General features: G+C 42.3%; 2 protein-coding genes across 2 annotated transcripts in view; one reads left to right on the top strand and one right to left on the bottom strand.

Moving 5' to 3' along the window:
* On the bottom strand, positions 1 to 15,550 carry PLAT (plasminogen activator, tissue). The gene is made up of 14 exons (XM_009328290.1): positions 15,435 to 15,550; positions 9,815 to 9,916; positions 8,738 to 8,777; positions 8,194 to 8,325; positions 7,668 to 7,781; positions 7,128 to 7,302; positions 6,484 to 6,575; positions 6,051 to 6,225; positions 5,626 to 5,711; positions 5,035 to 5,230; positions 4,412 to 4,548; positions 4,183 to 4,323; positions 2,592 to 2,740; positions 1 to 1,723 (listed from the first exon to the last, which is right to left on the bottom strand). The coding sequence occupies exons 2-14, from the start codon at positions 9,893 to 9,895 to the stop codon at positions 1,565 to 1,567; spliced, it is 1,677 nt and encodes a 558-aa protein (XP_009326565.1). The 5' UTR covers positions 9,896 to 9,916; positions 15,435 to 15,550; the 3' UTR covers positions 1 to 1,564.
* A 1,881-nt stretch (positions 15,551 to 17,431) lies between these two features.
* IKBKB (inhibitor of kappa light polypeptide gene enhancer in B-cells, kinase beta) overlaps positions 17,432 to 17,509 on the top strand; it is a 14,142-nt gene continuing 14,064 nt past the window's right edge. The window contains exon 1 of the mRNA XM_009328303.1: positions 17,432 to 17,446. Within this exon, the coding sequence (XP_009326578.1) occupies positions 17,432 to 17,446 (15 nt within the window). The remainder of the gene's footprint in view (positions 17,447 to 17,509) is intronic.

Here is a 17,509-nt window from a genome sequence, read left to right as displayed (position 1 = left end):
TGAACTGTGACTTTTTTAATGAACAACTTGGGTTTTTTTTCCCCTTCCACTGGCTGGAACATGGGACTCATTGCTGAAGCTAAACTGGACTTACACCACTGTTTCTCTGAGGACATTAGAGAAGATCTCTGAGGTCAGTTTCTAAGCTGGTAGCTAGAAAGAGATGGACCATTTGTAAAATTGCCATTTACAAAAACCCATTTGAGGAAGTAATGGGCATCCTTACCAAATCTCTGTTCTGTACTTACTTATTATATAAGCTTCTTTATTTGACTAGAGGCTGTGCTAGTAGATCATCAGAGAGCTCCTTAAAACTGTGAGAGTAAACATTTTGAGTTACAATGTTTTGAATTTCCCAAATACAACAGACTAGTTTTCTAGCTACAATGCCTGATTGATACTAAAGCTAAACTCCTTTTGTAACCTCAATAGAATTTTTTCCTTTTGTAAACAGTAGTCACACCTGCTTTCTCTTACTTTTTAAAACAATTGGACAAGAGAGAATCTCTCAAAGAGGCTTAACTCTTAGGACGTGCATAGATACCACTAGGCATCACATGGCAACTGCAATGCAAGTAATGCTCGATTACTGACATTCTAGTCCATGGTGACTTGGTTATACCTGTCCTGTCTTCTGTTAAAGGACAAATGCAGCCTTGTGACATTTGACTTGATCTTTACTTGTGGATGTAAATCTAGCAGACACCTAAAACTGCTACCATTAGACTTGTCCTTTGTTCTGCCCTGCTGTGCTAGAGAGAGCTTTTGCTTTCATATCAGATGATAATGCACAGAAATTTAATAGTCAAAAAGTAATGTGTTGATTCTGTGGCAGATAAGGCTGGTGTTAAGATTTTTACCTATTCCATATTTATTTAAATATTTAGTTCCTACCAGGAGGAAAAGCAAGTGCAAGAATAGAATGTCCTAACAAGCATGCCATCCTGGATTTGCTCAGAGGCTTTAAGCTCAGACTCTGTTAATGAATCAGATCCAAACTGAAAAACCTAGTAGTATATTGATAAGGAAATAAGCAGCCCATGCCTACAGCTTTGCTCTTTCTATTGGAGTCAAGCTGAAACCAGCTTAAATAACCAAAGTAAAATGGTATAAGGACAGAGATTAAGCCTGACTGGAATGTCTTCCAAATTTACAGCCAAGTAAGAAGGAGGGAGATGAAGTTTTCAGGAAATTAAATCTGTCCCCTTTGCCCTCAGTTCATACCCATTCCCAAAACAACATAGCTGCTCATGGGATGCATGATGTTCTCTCTTGGTTTATTCTCTCGGGCCAAAATTTATTTTTAATTGTACTCATGTGACTTGATGCAAGGAGAAAGCTTGGGGATGTGGGGGGAAAGGAGTGTTAGCTTCCAATAACCAGTAATAAGGAAAGGAGAGTAATTTGAGAATGCGGCCTTCCCACACATTGCAGTTTGTCTTCCTCTTGTACTGAAAGTCATAAGCATCTGGACAAACAGGAAGCCCTGTCAGCATCCTTAAAGCACCCAGAAGGAAGCTGCAAGGGCATTGCCACAAGACTGTGGATAGTTCATTTTTCTTTCTCAGGGTTTCATGTTGTCTTGAATCCAGTCAAGATAACGATTCACCTTTGTATAAACGCCAGGTATGTCTTTGCGGCCACAGCCTATTCCCCAGCTGATGATTCCGATTAGATACATACGATCATCCTTCATACAGACCAGAGGCCCTCCAGAGTCGCCCTACAGAGAAGTAGCAGGTTAGTAACAATCTCCTTTTTTGTTTGTTTGGTTTTGTGCCGTTCCCCCCCCACTGGCTTTAGTGGTGCATTGGTGTCTACAGAAATGCCCTATGTAGTATGCTCACAAATCAAGAGCTTTTAGTAACAGCACTTTCACATACGCCACTTTTGTGTTCCAGACTCCCACAATGCTCCCCCTGAAAGCATGGGGAGAGACCCAAAAAAATCTAACTAACACTAAAGCATCTAATTTTTTGTATGGCGCTCATTTATGAAATGTAGGTGAGATGTTGATAAGGACAAAGAGGAATGCTCTTATTCAAGCTGTAAAGATCCAGGGTGTTTTATACTGCTGTGTGTAACAGTAAAGCAAAATTATTAGAGAGCTGTTTAAATGGTAAGGATGTGGATTGAATGGATGCCCTCCTTTTTCCTCATGTTACAGCTGCTCGTTCTCCACCATCTTTTGGCCTTTATTCTTTTCTCCACTTTACACTAGAGCGGCACCCCCTTCCTCTTACAGAACCTCCTGCTGAGTGTTTTGCATGCTCACATAAGAGAAAATATTAGGAAATGCTGCTGAGGTGGAGTTTCCTGCTCAGTTTTGTGGTATTTCCTATATTTGGGATTTTCTATCTGTATTGTTCTGGTTTGCTTGGTTAAGTGTGGCCTGCTTTCCCAGCTATGAGGGGCAGGGGAAGAAAAAAGAAACGAGGCAGCAGTTCTGTTCTGTTCAACAAAAGTCTACTAGAACTTCCATGTAGCCAAATGCAGAACTTCTTTAAATTATTTTCTGAAGCTTTTTGTTTGGTTAGCTCAGACTATCAAGGACAGACCTAAAAAGAAAAGAGGAACAGAACTGGGTTTACCTTGCAGGCATCATCAAGGTGCCTTGTGTCTCCTGCACATAACATATTGTCTGTAACTTCCCGGTTGTCTAGATGCTGTGTTGTGCACCGACTGGCTGGAAACAGTCTGACATGGCCTTCCTTCAGGTGCTCCGAATAGAATGGAGAAACTGGAAGGAAAATGACAATAAAAATACGTCTATACGTCTGTTATTTAAATTATTTAAATTATTTTTTTTTTAAATTGCAGTTCAGTTTCTGTAGTTTAGGGGAGAGTAAACAGAAGTAGCTGGGGGTGGGGGAATGGCTAAATTAGTATTTCCTTGCCAAAGGGTCTTTTTTAATTCTTGGGGGTTCTGCTTTGCTAGTGAAAACAGCTTAAATCTAGTTGACAGAGACTATTGCTTCTTTAGCAAGCTTAAATGCTAAAGAGGTTTTTGTAGGCTCCAAATTAAAGACTGCTGGGTTTCTTGGATGAGTAAGTTGTCTTTGCACAGTTACATCAATCAAAATGAAGTCACAGGAAGTGCCTATGAAAATCACTAACTGTATGAAACAGGATCCTGACTTTTTAGTATTAGACTTGTACTAACAAAAATCAGACGTCTTGTCATACACAATACTGAGTAACTGGATAGGAATGTACACTTGTGTTATGTTGGAATGGAAGGGAATTATTGTTTGTTTGTTTTGGGTGTTGGTTTTATTCTCCTGCATAGCTGCAATTGCACAAAGCTGAAAGTTGGCAGGTTTGTTGTTTTTCAGTCTAGTTTTGATTTACAGTTGCAGCATCCTTTCCCTCTCAAAGACTTTATCTTGTAGTCCCTGTAAGCAATGCTGAAGACTAGCTTTAAAAGCACTTTAAAACACTTTATGCCACACTTATATGTTAAATCTTCAAGTCTGTTCCAAAAACCCTATGGGTTCAAATCACGATTAGGTTTTCTTACGATGGATGCTTCACAGTCTCTGTCTCAAAGGGTTTACAAGTTAGTGAATAAAAAGAAATTAGTAGAAAGTGCCAGTAAAATAAGAGCTGGGGGGTTTGTTTGTTTTAAATATAGGTCAGCCTGTGTATACTTTCAGACAGGTTTTATTCCTGTTTGTTGTAGCTCACTTTAAAAACCATTTAGCCAGCCTTTTAATATCTATCTGGGATTGCTATTTCTTTAGCTTTTTTTTTTTTTTGCTAATCACTGCACAGACAATGTATCTTTTAGAATAATGCAACTACCTGCAACTGTATAGTATATTAAATCTTGACAGAAATGGATTTCTGTCAGAATGACAATATCTAAATGTACTCAGTACAGCAGAAATGTGGCAGCCCTGATTGTAAATTTTCTGTCTTTCCTACCTTATCTATTGTGCCATTTTTTGTGTTTCTACTATTGGAGAGTATCAAGGAAGACTCTAGTAGCCCATGCAGCTGACAGAACTCAGAAGAATGAAGTAACTTACAGCAAAACTTGTTTTTGTGTATCTCCCGCTTACGCATACGTTCTGTAGTGCCCATATAATAATTCAGGGAGTCACACATTAAGTGATGCTAAAGGCTTGAATTCTTTGAGGGCAGGGGACCCAAACTTCGGACATAGTATCTTCTACTTACATTCTTCATTTCTGCCGTAACCAGAGATCTCGCATTCAGTCCAGTCAGGCAGCTGCAGTTCTCGTGTTGGAAGGCAGGCAGCACGGACAGTGTCTGTTTCAATAGCACAGTCTTCTGCATCCGAGTTCAACTGCAACAGAGCTGAAGAGGGAAAAAAATCCCCACTTCATAAACCACAAACTTGAGCCAACTGTGACCCTTCCAGTCACAAGGTCAGAAAAGTTCTTACCAATATCATTGTTGAAGTTTTCTGAGTCAAATCTCTGATGCACAGTGTAGTTCTTCACTTGAAACTTTTGTTCATTTGCCTCGGGAGTTGCTCGGGAAGTCCTACCCAGCACAATCTTCAGCTGATCTGTACTAAAGCTGAAGAACAAGAGTCTTACTCTCTTCCCGTGTTAACTGGAGTGGACTCTTCCCTTGAAGATGTGCTGTTGGAGCTTCTGCTTTTCTTATTTTAGCACTATTACTACTTCATTACCCAGGCAGTTTGACCTCAAGTGTCCAATTTGCCTTTGTTTTTGCGCTAATTGCTTACAGCCATCATGGCAAAGCTCCTCTGCCAGCCCCTTGCTGTTCTCAAGTTTCAGATGGCTCTGCATCAGTACTGACAACTTTGTTCTTCAGCTATTTGATATTCTGCTGTGGTACCTTAATGCCGTGCTGCTAGTTTGCCCTATAAATGCCTGTCTGTAATGCTCAGCACAACTAACTCTAGAATCATTAGTGCAGAATGACTTACTGGGATAAAGAGCTTTTTTCCAAGTCTTTTACACTTCCAGTAAGGCTATACTGGATGTTTCCATTTTCCAGATTTTTTTTCCCCCAGACGGTACTGAATCCTCAACTTACCCTTCCTCAAAACAGTGAGCAGCTGACAAAACCCAGCAGGAACTGATCAGAATTCCTCCACAGAGGAAGTGCTCTCCAGGAGCTCGGCGATGCTTCACAAAGATGGCAGCTTGCCATGGGTGAGCTGCAATGTCTGCATAGGAGCCACCTTTAATCCTGTATTGGTGTACTCTGCGCTGCCGTAAGCCACAGGTGGCTGCGGATGACAAACCCAGAAATAGGCTTCTTGTTCAGGCATTCTTGCTTTGAGTTTGGGTTAAGAGCCTGTTAGTTGTCAGTGCACGTTGAGGCAGCCTGGCATGAACTGTTTAGTATCTGACTCATTCCTGTTTCCTAGGAAACTTCTATTCTGATTTGAAAAATATAGTAAGGAAACCCTGCCTTTTCTGTCCTCCATTTCTGCAATCTTCCCTTCTGGTAGAGAAAAAGGCACTTCTGTGAGAGTGGAGCCACAGAATCTTTCTGCTCTAAAAAGCTTTTTTTCCCCCCCCCAGCTCTTATTTTACTCTAAGAGGCCTGAGCTTAATACAAATGACATGCAGAACAGTAATGCCTCAAAGAAAGAAGAATCAGGAGTGCTAGGATCCTTACAGCAAGTAGGCACGTTGCAATACTCCCATGTGAGCTGATTTCCTTTCAGTACGTGGCACCAGGGCTTGCTGTCATTGTCAGGATTCCTGCAGCACAGGAAAGAGAAGAGCTATTTGTATCATCAGATCTGCAGGGAGTCTGGGGAGACCTAAAGGTGGCAGACTGTAACCTGAGTGTACCCTTTTTGATTTTTCTAGAGATACAGAGGGCCCTAGGGGCACGTGGAATTTGCATTTGTGGAGTCTGATTTTAAAGAAGCATAGATAAGTCAGGTGGAATAAAATTACTATTGTCAGTGAGCTTCATTCCCAGCAGTAATGTATTTCCCGTGCTTTAATAACCCATCTAGAAGACTAGAGCCCTGCCTCAAGAGTACCACAAGGAAGTTTGGTGGGATTTTTTTAATTCTATAGTGGACTACATACCGGCAGAAATTGTGACTACCAAGGCCCAGCTGGTAAGCATCTCTTCTCCAAGCAGTATATAACTTGTTGATAAGGATTCGAGAATTCCACCTCAAACAGGTAGCTCCAGAACTGGTAATACTGTGGCTGCCTCGGTAATCTGTGCCTTTTCCAGATTTGCAGTTGATGTTCCCAACTTCAATAAGAAAGCTGCACGTTAACCAATGGATGTGAACCCATCAGCTGTTCCTAACTGTGATTTCTGTCAAGGCATCTATATATTAGCTATACTTATCTCAGTCTCTCGGTGTCATAAATATTGAAAGCTTAAACATTTAATGTGAGAGTCTCAACTTTTCAGGCTACAGAAATAGCACAAGTCCACAGAGAACCCTTATATATGCAGTGAATCGTGGAAGCTCTAAAGTCCATTCCCTGTCCCCCTGCATTGTACCTTTTGAACAGGAGGGCACACTGCAGTGTTCCCAGATGTACTTTCCCCCTTTATAGATATAGCACCAAGGTCTGGAATCCTCATCTGGGTTTCTGAAAGAGTTATGATATTATACATCATTACAAAGCTATTGTTATTAGTCCCATGTCTGCCATCTAGTTCAGTAACTTAATACTACTCTGCAGTGAAGACATGGACTGAACCATCAGAAGTAGTTTGGATTCCTATTTTAATTGTAACATTGTGGAGTACATGGACGTGAGGATGAGACAGCCAGTAGCTAGCAGGAGTGGACAGCTTGTTTGTGCAGTTTAGTTCATGTGCAGGAAGCACTATGTTTTTAGAGTTTTGAGCAGGATCTAGAGCTGCAGGAAACTGGCTTACAAAGGGATTTTTAGGCACTGAGAAGGGACAAGGGAAAGACTATAGGGTGAGAGATATATACATTTTGTAGTCTGTCATAAGCATCCAGTCTAGATAGATCTGAAGTTCAGATATGTCTACAGAAGTTGCAATTGCTGCTCATGGGCTGCACCGTATCTGCACCTGTGCAGTATTCTCTGCTTGGTATTAGACTGTTGCAAACAGCCGTTCCTTTGCTCCAAGCTCTTAGAATGGGCTGATTCCTGTGGCTCTGACCTCACCTGCAATAGTTGTGATTGCCCAGTCCCAGCTCAGCAGCATCCGCTCTTCGGCCGCTGTACGTCTGGTCCATCAAGCCATTGTTATTCCAATTTAAACATTCAGTTCCGCTCTCTGTCATGCTCCACGTACCCCTGTATGTTACTCCACCATCTTTGTAGCACTTAACTTCTGTATCTGAACAAAAGGAAACAAAATGGTACTGTAAGGACAGCATCCCAAACTCTGCTTCCCCAGTCTCTGTTCTGTTTAAACTTGGCTCCCAGATGTCTTGTCTAGTAAGTTGGTGAAAATGCCTTGCCAGGTAGACTGTAAGTATACACGAAGGTCTTCAGCTCCACAATTTAGAGTTTTATTAAGAGACACTGAGAACAGCCCAGATGTCCTTCTTAAAAGTTCTTTGTAGTATTAGCTTTAGAATAAAAAGAGGCAACTTAACAGAGAGCCTAGTATACAGCAGCAGCTTCTGGGTACCTCATCCTTCTGCACTGCATAGCTAAAACCAGTAGCGTTGTTCACAGTAATTGACACGGTATACTCACCTATTTCACACTGCTTCCCAGAGAAACCTTGGTGGCACTGGCAGATGAAGAGCTGTGGGGAATAATATGCCTGTGAACATTGGCCCCCGTTGTAGCATTTATTTCTAGTGCAGGCTGTGGAATAAGCAAAAGCCAGGAAATACTGTTAGATTTCACAGAAGTAAGAAGCTGGCAATGTATACCCAGCTTTCCTCTCCTGTCAGTCTCCTTTAGCCTGTTCTATTTTTCCCTGTCTGCCTGTTATTGTCATGTGCTTATAGTCTTTTTGTGTAGTGCTTACATTCTTCCTTTGCTCCATTCTGTCCACATACGCTATTAGAAGCCTTCCTCAGCCCCTTGCCCGCTCCAGAGATCTGGACATGCCTGAGTCAGTATGTATTAGTGTTTTCATCTCTATCCTATTCTATTTCAAGACAAATTTTCTGTGTGATAACTCCTTCCCTGACAGTGGAGTTCTTTAGGATGATTAGATGGACAATCTCTCATCCCCCACCATTTCCTTGCTCTTTTTCTTCTTCATACTCACCTCTGACAGGCACAGTGTGGCAGCGACTCTGACCATTGTTGCACCTACAGTACTCTATTCTGCTCCGTGAGAGTCTTAGCCAGGTCCCCCTGTGCTGGTAAATTTCTCCAGATGAATTGTCTGTGCAAACAGCTGTAATTGGAGAAAGGAAATCGTCTTTTAGAGATTCAGGGAAAAGACCTGGCTGAGCAAAAGAACTCTTCTCTCTCCAGGAGAAAAGTATCCGTGATGGGAGCACCTGTCTAATGGACTGCCCTTTTTCCTTCTCAGACCACAATTGTCCCATCTCTCTCACTGCTGTGTTGCTGGGTGTACTGTTCCACTATTGACCAGCCTCTTTTTCTTTGAAAAAGAGCAGAGGGAGGGGAAAACTTTGTACTTTGAGTTGTGGATGGTATTAACAGTCTGGTATTTCGCCTTCTGAATCACTCATCCAGATAACTGTGACAAACGACTTTCGGGCTCCATTCCCGCAGCATCATCTGCTTTCCCCTCCTGTATTCATAAAGCTCCAGGTAACACAGTTGTAGTTTGCCTGGCTTACCTCTAGATCTGGCTCCCCGTTTGAAACGCACGTGTAAGCCCTGCAAGAAAAGAAGGTTAATTCTGTGAGTAACTGCTCTCTTAAGAAAACTGAGAGAACAAGTGCCTCCAAAGAGCCAGTCCTCTTCTTGAGGCCTTGTGACTCAGGGGAGCTCTGAGCAACTGTCTGCCCTCCTTGACAGACAGTACAGTGAAAAGCGCCTTTAGTACCTCAGCATGGGTACCGAGAATTGTAAATCATTGAGTTGCCACAGATTACCAGGTCATCTGAGTGTCATCTGAGTGACGTGAACTTGGGATGTGCTGTACTCACATAGTGCGTGAAGTGATTATGTGCTCTTGGGGCATTGCAAGTGCTAACTAAAGCTTGTCAGCTTTCTGCTATTTGAAGGAGGTTCAAGCAAATAATTTCCAAATAAGTAAGTGTGAACAAGCAGTTATTCTTGCTCATTGACGTGCAGTTTCCCCATAAGCCTTTGCAGCTTGATTACCTTTGAGAGATATGTCTCCTGCAGCCGATTAAATAAAATATTTTGGATAAAGTTTTAAGGAAGAAACCAATTTAGAAAGCTTCTTTGATCAGGCCACAAGAGAAAGAATAACATAAAAAGAAAGAGGAAGGCTGGGATAGCAATTTTTTGTGAAAGAGACTAAACATTTTAGAATTGTGTAGGGTTTACTCAAGCTGTGCAATGTGAGGTTTAAAGTGAGGGAACATGGGAACCATCAATGTCCAGTTGTAAGTGAGAGTAATGATGAAGGTGATGACAATAGAAAGAAAATTAAAGGGTGATCACAATGGAACTCTTGCTAACAGTGAAAGGTGACAGTGAACAGATACACCAAGAAGATTTGGAGAAGACTTGCTTACTGAACTGAAAACCAGCCAGGATAACACATTACTGGAAATCCCAGCTTAGAGGTAGACTACTTGGTAAGGTTTTCCTTCCTCTGATTTCCAGTGATGTAACCAGATTCTCCTTCTGTCTGATGCAGACAGCTGGAGTCAATGGTAAGGAAGTGCTGCTGAAAACGCAGGAGGATGGCAAGACCATTATTTGATGCATTAGCCTCTTACCTGGCATTGAGCAGTCATGATTGCTCCCACCAGCAGGAGGAGACATGGGAGTTTGCCTTCCATTCTGAGTGTTTTCCACATCGCTTCCAAATCTCAAGTTTTCTATAGAGACAAAAGAAAAAAGATGTTGAACCAAGGCATTTTACAGTGTGAATGGAGTTCAAGGTGAAGTTTAAAGGTTTTAAATTATGAAAATTCTTTTTACATTAAAACACACTTTCTACTCTGCAGTTGTCAGCCATCTGGTCTAACTGTCCTGGTGTCCCTGGACAGGGGAAACTGCCAAGCTGGACCCAGATGTGCTTTTACTTGATAAACTTAGAAACCTGACAAGCTAAAACACACCCTTTTAGGTCTGGAGGAAACGCAGAGAGTTTCCTGGGGAATAACACTAGTAGAAGTAAATTCCAAGTGCTTTTTCCCAAGATTGCTGGAAGCCAGCAGTATCGTGTGCATTATTAGAGAGATGAACTTGTCTAATGAGGGATTGTAATGCTGATTGGAAAGTGTTCATTGAGATTCAGGTCACTGAGGCCTACCTAAGAGATCTCTTGCAGGGGCACAAAACCAGCTGAAGGGTCAGTCTGTGATAATAGTGGTTTAACAGGATTTGCATTTTCTGCACAGACTGCTGCTCTGGGTGAGACCGAGGGCTTGTGTAGGGGATGTGTCAGCAAGGAAAGGTTGATGATAGGTGGGGACAGCACTGCTATGTCTTTTGATTTTCACTATTTCTACAGCTTCTCCCCAGCTGAACTTTTAGTTTCTACTATTGTCATATGTTTTTTCTAGAAAGGGGGAGTATGGCAATTGGCTGGCAGGCTAGCTTTTGGTCTGGTGTTCTCATTTATTCATTGCAGCATTTCTTTCCTTGTGTCACTTCTATGCAGTCACAACTACATCTTATTCCCTCTAATCCCTTCAGCAGCTTTACACTTCAGACAAAGCCCTCTTCCATCCCACATGAAGAGTTTCTGCTTCCTTCAGACTGACTTACATAGTCTGTCTCCTACAGCAGTAGTCTTGGGAGAGAACTTCCAATGATCTGTGGGAGACCGCCGGCTGGTGTGGTGTGGCTGGGGTTAAGGATGAATCTAGATTTCTGCCTCCATTCATCTCATTTGCTTTGAACATCTACTTCTCTTTTCACTCATCAGAGGTTAATTTCCCACCTGGTGAAACTGCTGCTCTGACCTGGCCACAGACAGCTATAGGAAGGACATTTGGGTACTGCGATCCATCTGTATTTCTTCCTACTGTAGCAAAATTTATTTCTGCCTGGCCTTGAGCAGGCAAGTTTCTCGGCAGAAGCATGAATTTAGATTTCTGTAGCCACTGACTGCAGCGAGATATGCTACCATCTTGTGTCCTGGTTTCCCCTCCCCCAGTTTGTTTCCTGATAAAGGAGGAAAAATTATTTCTTTCACTGAAGCCGAGCGCCTTGTGTAAGCGCTGACTGGTTTAGGGCAGCTGCTGGGCAGAGAGAAAATTCTGAGCAGCAGGGGACACGCTCATAACATGGCGTCGTCTTGAGCGTATACAGAATTTTACTGCTGAAATTAAGCAACACGGGTTTTTTCCCTTGCTGTACTAAATGCCATTTCTAATCTCATTCTCGTAGCAGAAAAATACACTGGATGTGTCAGACAAAGGCAGTGAAGGGCCTTCTGAGGTGGTCTGTTGCCTATGAAAGCAATGCATTTTGCCGTGCGCTCCCAGCTCCTCTGTTAATCCCTGTAGGAAAAATCTCCGAGAAAATGTATTTTGCCCATTCTTTTATCTTGGTGACCTTATAGTAACTGTAAAAGATCAGGCAAATGTATGTATGTAAAAGAACTCCAATAAAGCCTGACCTTAGCAGCATGAGTTTGGTAGCTAGCGAAGTTCTATTTTATATTTAGAAACACTGCTGAACTGGAGGACTTTAAATGAGGACTTATTGGTACACCAACAGGACTCTCTGTTGGGGGGGGAGGAGGCTGTTGTTCATGGCAAAACTTAAATTAGTAACACGGATACAAATGATTATACAGTCTCAGAAGTTTAGAAACTTAGTGCCTATGGGACTTTTTGGAAACATGGCATTAAATAGCAAGGTCCAATACATCTATTAAAAATTGGGAAGGTATTATCGATTTTCACAGTTGAGTAATAGCTTAAGGACTGGAGTTGTCATTATTATGTAATCTGAGCTCTTAGAATAAGACAAGTAACTATCACCAGGCTTCCTGACTTGAATCCATAATTTTCTTCCTAAAAGTAATAGTTACACCTGCATGCAGTAATAGTAGCTCTTTTTTACAATTGAACGAGACATAAGTAATCACCAATGTGAACAGATTTAGCTTGATCCTCTGTACTAACCAAGACTGCTATAGCAGTCAGTCTAGGTGGCTGAGATGATGAATCATGAGAGTGTGATGTAGATGGGAACCCCCCTGCTTTGAATTAGTCCAGCACCAGAGGTCCATTTTCTCCCTTCCTTTAAAAATATGCCTCCTATACAAACCAAGAGCTGGGAGTGAGGTAGAGTAGCGGGGCAAGAAGATACAACTTCATTCCCAATCTATTGGATTGCTCTGCAGTTCCAAATCTTTGAAATAATATTCAGGTGCTGTCTCCCACACTATCAGCTTTTTATCACCTACATTATATGATCCCTGAGCAAGTAGAAAGCTAACCCAATTATTTGAGAAAACTACTTCCAGAAATTAGGAGCTCAGACTCTGTTTATGTAAAGCCAGAGAAGGCAGCTGGATAATAGCTGGTGAAATTGGAGTATGACAGATGAATGAGTCATAAATTGGGATTCAAGGCTAAAAAAGGGAGAGAGTTTGTTTGTGGGTTTGGTTTTTTTTTTTTAAAGATTTGTTCAAAGAAAAAGCAAAAGGCACAAATATTCCAGTCTCTGAAGCAGAACTGGGAGTACAGCAGGATAGTTTAGGCTGTGGTTTCTCATTATTAGACCGCACAAAGAGGAGACTTGAGTTGCAAGTCAGACTGAAAAGAATCACAGGAACAGCTTCCGAGAACCTTAGTTACTCCAAGTCTTGTCTTTAGGTCACATCTTAATGATGAGATCCTTGTAATTCAGAGCATCTCTCAGGGATTTGTATTAGTATGCAGATTTTGTAGTATACTTTTTATATACTTTCAAGCCCTTTCTCACCTCTTAGGAAGCATTTTGCATTGTATAGCAAGCCTTTTTAAAAGCTGTAAGAGTGATTTCCAAGTAGGCATTGACTTCAATTGAACCTGAACTAAATCAGCAGCATTCCCAAAGCTGAAGTGGATGATCTGAACTGCTACCCAGGGTCATTTATTTGCTGCTGTAACTCTGTGTTATGTTATCCTTACTCCTTGCAGCTGTAGCTCATTATTGGAGCTATGCAGGCTTGTGTTCAGAATCCCACAGCAGCAAGGTTTTAACTTGCTAATTGTTAGTACCACTGGTCATCTTTGCTGCTATCTGTGGAGAAGGCTTGAAGTTCTTATCGACAGCTTTAAGAAATGAGATTCTGCTAGCTAAGACCATGTTAAGGAGAGGTTCATTCAATGAAACTACTTATCTGAGTTGAGCTGCTTTGTTAGAATTTCTCTCTGGGAAGCACTGTAAAGAACTATTGAGACCTCATTTCTGAGGTACCTGCTAAGATGCCCCAAAAACAAGGCAACACTGGTGAAATCTGTTTGGGGTATTTTGGGGTTTTTTTTGTCAGAGGACAGAGTGGCAAAGCTGGCCTTACTAATATCTTGGAGGAAGTCCTAGCTGCCTGAAACCAGCAGGAAACTATAGCTAGTGTTCAGGGGGGAAGGGGAAACATATTTTAAATTAAAAAAAAAAGAATGCATTTCAGTCTTGGAGACTGACATGAAAGGAGGAGTCCCTGTTTAAAAAGCACCTGCATGGTTTAATCAAGTTTATGGTTATAATCCAGTTTATCCCATATAGTCCACTATACAAGTGGATTCTAGTCTTACACAGCACATGCTTATACTGCAGAATGTGACAGATCGTCTCCCTAAAGTTGTCTTGCATCGGATGCCACATCCTTTCTTCACTTATTTCTGCTGCCCCTGTTCAGGCTAGCTTATTTTATAATGCTACAGCCCTTCCCCCTTCCTTTCCCCCTCTCCATGGGGGGATGCCTGTCCATCCATCAGCGGCTGCTGTCCCACTGTGCATAGAAAACTGGTAACAGATGTTGCCAGATGTTTATTTTCAGTTTTGGGAAAGGTACAACTTAGGCCAGTCAATTGGAATGTTCCAAATGATAAGCCCTATCAAACTGAAACCATATGGCTGTTTGAAAAATACCATGTTTATAAGACTCCAAGCAGAAATCTGCAAGCAATGCGCCTTCTGGTAGCGCTCTCCTAACCGGTTTGTGCCTTCTGCTCTCACTCTTCGCTTTCTGTCTGATCAAAAATATTCTAGCAATAAGCCAGAGGCCTAGATGTGGTGTTCTGACATTTTGATTCTACACTTTCAGGTACATTAGGACATAAAGATATACGATACCCTAAATTTATCTCTCTTTGCTGAAGCAGCAGCAGCAGGAGGAATACTTTAAATCACACATATTAATTTATTATTAATAGCAGCCCTTCTAAGCAGCAAGAGTGTATTATCTTACCAATGTGGAATAAGACCTAAAAAAGCGATGTATCTTATCAAGGTTGAACAAAAAGTCATTAATAGAAATTAAAAGTAGCTCTCCCCCCGTATGCCTCCCAATAACCTAGCATGTCCATTCCAGAATACTTTGATTCTGAATCTATAGCACTAATAGCTTTCTTGCTGATGAACAGCTATCTTGATCTAGTTCAAGCAAAGATTGCAGATCCTTGCTGCCTTTTCCTGCCTTCTGGACAAACTGCTTCTGTATCCCTTTTCTAAACTGAGCAGGTGAATATCAGACTCATACTATTTCTCTCTAAAATGTAACAGTGGACGGACCTCTGCTTTTGGGGAAAAGAATTAATTAAAAAAAAAAAACAGAACAAAACAAGAAAAAAGTAAGATTCTGTAGTCTTCGAAAGCATCAGAGGAAATGGATATTTCAAACTCTGGCTTTGTTTTGGGAATCATTCTCAATACTTCCTGTGGTTTTGGCCGCATTTGAAAAGAAGCGTGTTTAGGGAGAACTGGAGAAGACCCGCCCTCCTCCTCTTTGTCCCTCCATTATCCTGGTTGGGAGCCTGGGGTGAAAGGCATAGTCTGATCTCCTCCCAGGAAGACGATAAATTATCCTTTCACAGCTAGCTCTCCGGGTCTCTCCTCCCCATCAAGATATTTGTCCCTAACTCTTCCTTTGTTTTGTTTTTTTGCTAATGTTCTTTGTGCAGGAGACTCCTCCCTGCTAACTGTTCAGAGCCTGAGGCTGTCAGCCCTTTCCCTGGAATAGCTGAAGCCTTCTTGAAACAATTGAAAGCTAGCAGCTTTACCCAGCATTATGAAGCTCTTCAAAAGCTGAAAGGCAATAGCTCAGTTAGTTAACTACCATGGTGCTTCAGTGGGATTTATTAAATTATAATATTTAATAGTATTTAATGACAATGCCATTGATGTTGAAAACGGGAAATGCACTTTTTGAAACAGGTGCAGAGTAGTACCTACCTTTTTGCTTTTTCTCTTCTGTATTCTGCTGATGACTTCGCTTCCAGACCAGTCTAGTTTTGCGTTTTCTGCGTCTCTGCTCTGATCTCTGAACAGCTCCTGTCCTACTTAAAACTCCACTCGAGGGGGTGGAGACTCCAGAGTGCAGTAGGGCGTGCTTCCCCCCCCTTCCAGAGGATCTGGGGATGATCTAGGGCAGGGTGGCTTGTGTCCGGAGAATTAGGGAGTGAGCCTGTGCGGGGCAGGAGGAAAGCTTGCTTGCTGAAGTGAGTGGGGCATGCTGGATTTTACAGCCAGTTTGGTTTGTTCTTTCTCTCTTCCAGTTAGAGAGCAGATTCAGTCTTCAAAACAATCTTTCCCCATTGAACACCTTAAGCTTCAGTGACAGTGAAAACGGTAGGTATCCCTTATGACGAACTGTCCCATCATGCTTCTAGGAAAGTGAGGGGGGCACTGCCTGGGCAGTGCCCCAAGTGAATGCACAGGTATATTATTTCTAACATGATCGGAGGTCTGCAATCTGCAGACTACAGTTGTAGTACTGAGAAACTCATGTCTCAAGCAGGAGCATAGTGTCCTGTGCTCTGAATGGCATCCATTGAGAATATTTGGCAGAGGGATCCTGTATGTGGAGCAAAGCATGCTATGAACAGTGCCACTGGGAGAAGAAATGGTCAGAGGAGCTCTCAAGTTAAGTGGGGACAATGAGCAAAACCTCTAAGGATCCTTGGATAGAAATAAGGAATAGCGTGTTGAGGACCAAAGAGTTAAATAATCGCTGATACTGTCCATCCTAGAAAATGAAGATCTACTCATCAGGGTGCGGTCATGAGGTAGTAGGTTATCAAAGTGTGGCAAACAAATCTGAGTGATTGGTTTTAGAACTGAACTTAGGGCTGGGTTACGAAAGCTGTCAGTGATGCAATTGTTACAGTAATGGATGTGTCCTAACTTTTAGGACCTGATTCACTAGAAATCAGGTTCCTGATACAATTTAGTGTAAGCACAGACATAAGAAATGGTGTGTGAGGGATCTCTCCATCTTCAGGAAGTAGCTGCATAGAGTGCTCAGTTGGGAAGCATGGCAACGGTTATTTTGCATATTGGCAAAGATGAAACACTGTTTACTCTGAATGTTTAGCTCTTCTCTGTATGGAAATCTATGTCAAGATTATCACATGTATTTCTCTGAGAGTCACAGTGCTGGTGGTAACATTACTGCCATAAATCTGATTTAAGGACAGGTGTGTTTGGTTCCAGAAGGGACTCCCAGTTGTTGAGAAAAAGATGATTGGACATCTCATCCCCTGAGTGAGCAGGGGCTAATTTATATTATTTTTAAAGATAACAGCTATTTGCTACTGGTCTTCTAGATTAAAGATGCTAACAAAGTAATGGCTGTGGGGGAAGATTTCGGAAGTTATTATTTCCTGGCTTTTCACAGCTTAAGGACAACTATAGCTGTCTAGAGAGTGTGGTGTGGGTGCCGTTTGTAGTGCGTTACATATTTTAGGAAAGCCAGCAATAATAGTGTCTCCTCTCTCAAGCACCATCTACTGGCTTACCTCTAAGCTGATCCTGTCTCAGGATAGAGCAGGACTGTTTAATGTTAGTGATGAAGTGTGTCATCATGACACCCTACAGCAGGCCCACATCCCCCTTTCGGGACACCTCTGTGCCTGGTGGCCTTTGCAGGTTCAGCGCATGCAACTGGCCGTGCTGCAGGTCGAGCCACGCACCTCCTTCCCTGTGCTGTTGTGGGCCTTTGCTGTGGCATTAAAGTGCTTAACGTCAGCCAACCCAGGAGGAAGCAGTATCTAAACCCGATGTAACACACAGAACAGTGTTTTGGCTTGGGTGGTGAGGTGGGGAACTGACATAAATAGTATAGCAGATTTTAAAGCAGCTGTGGGAAGGAGGCAGCAGCTCTGCTATTCTACTTAAGTAGCCCACGAGCCCTACTCTCCTTTTACCCCGAGTCCCTGACTCCAGGAAGGATGGCGGCCGTGACGGTCGCGACTACCCTGCTCTTCGGCGACAGGGCCGGGAGCTCCCGCCCCGCGCACCTGCAGCCG

The sequence above is a fragment of the Pygoscelis adeliae genome, unplaced genomic scaffold, assembly GCF_000699105.1.
Source record: "Pygoscelis adeliae isolate BGI_AS28 unplaced genomic scaffold, ASM69910v1 Scaffold597, whole genome shotgun sequence".
NCBI lineage: Eukaryota > Metazoa > Chordata > Aves > Sphenisciformes > Spheniscidae > Pygoscelis > Pygoscelis adeliae.
This window is presented reverse-complemented; position numbering and strand designations above follow the sequence as displayed.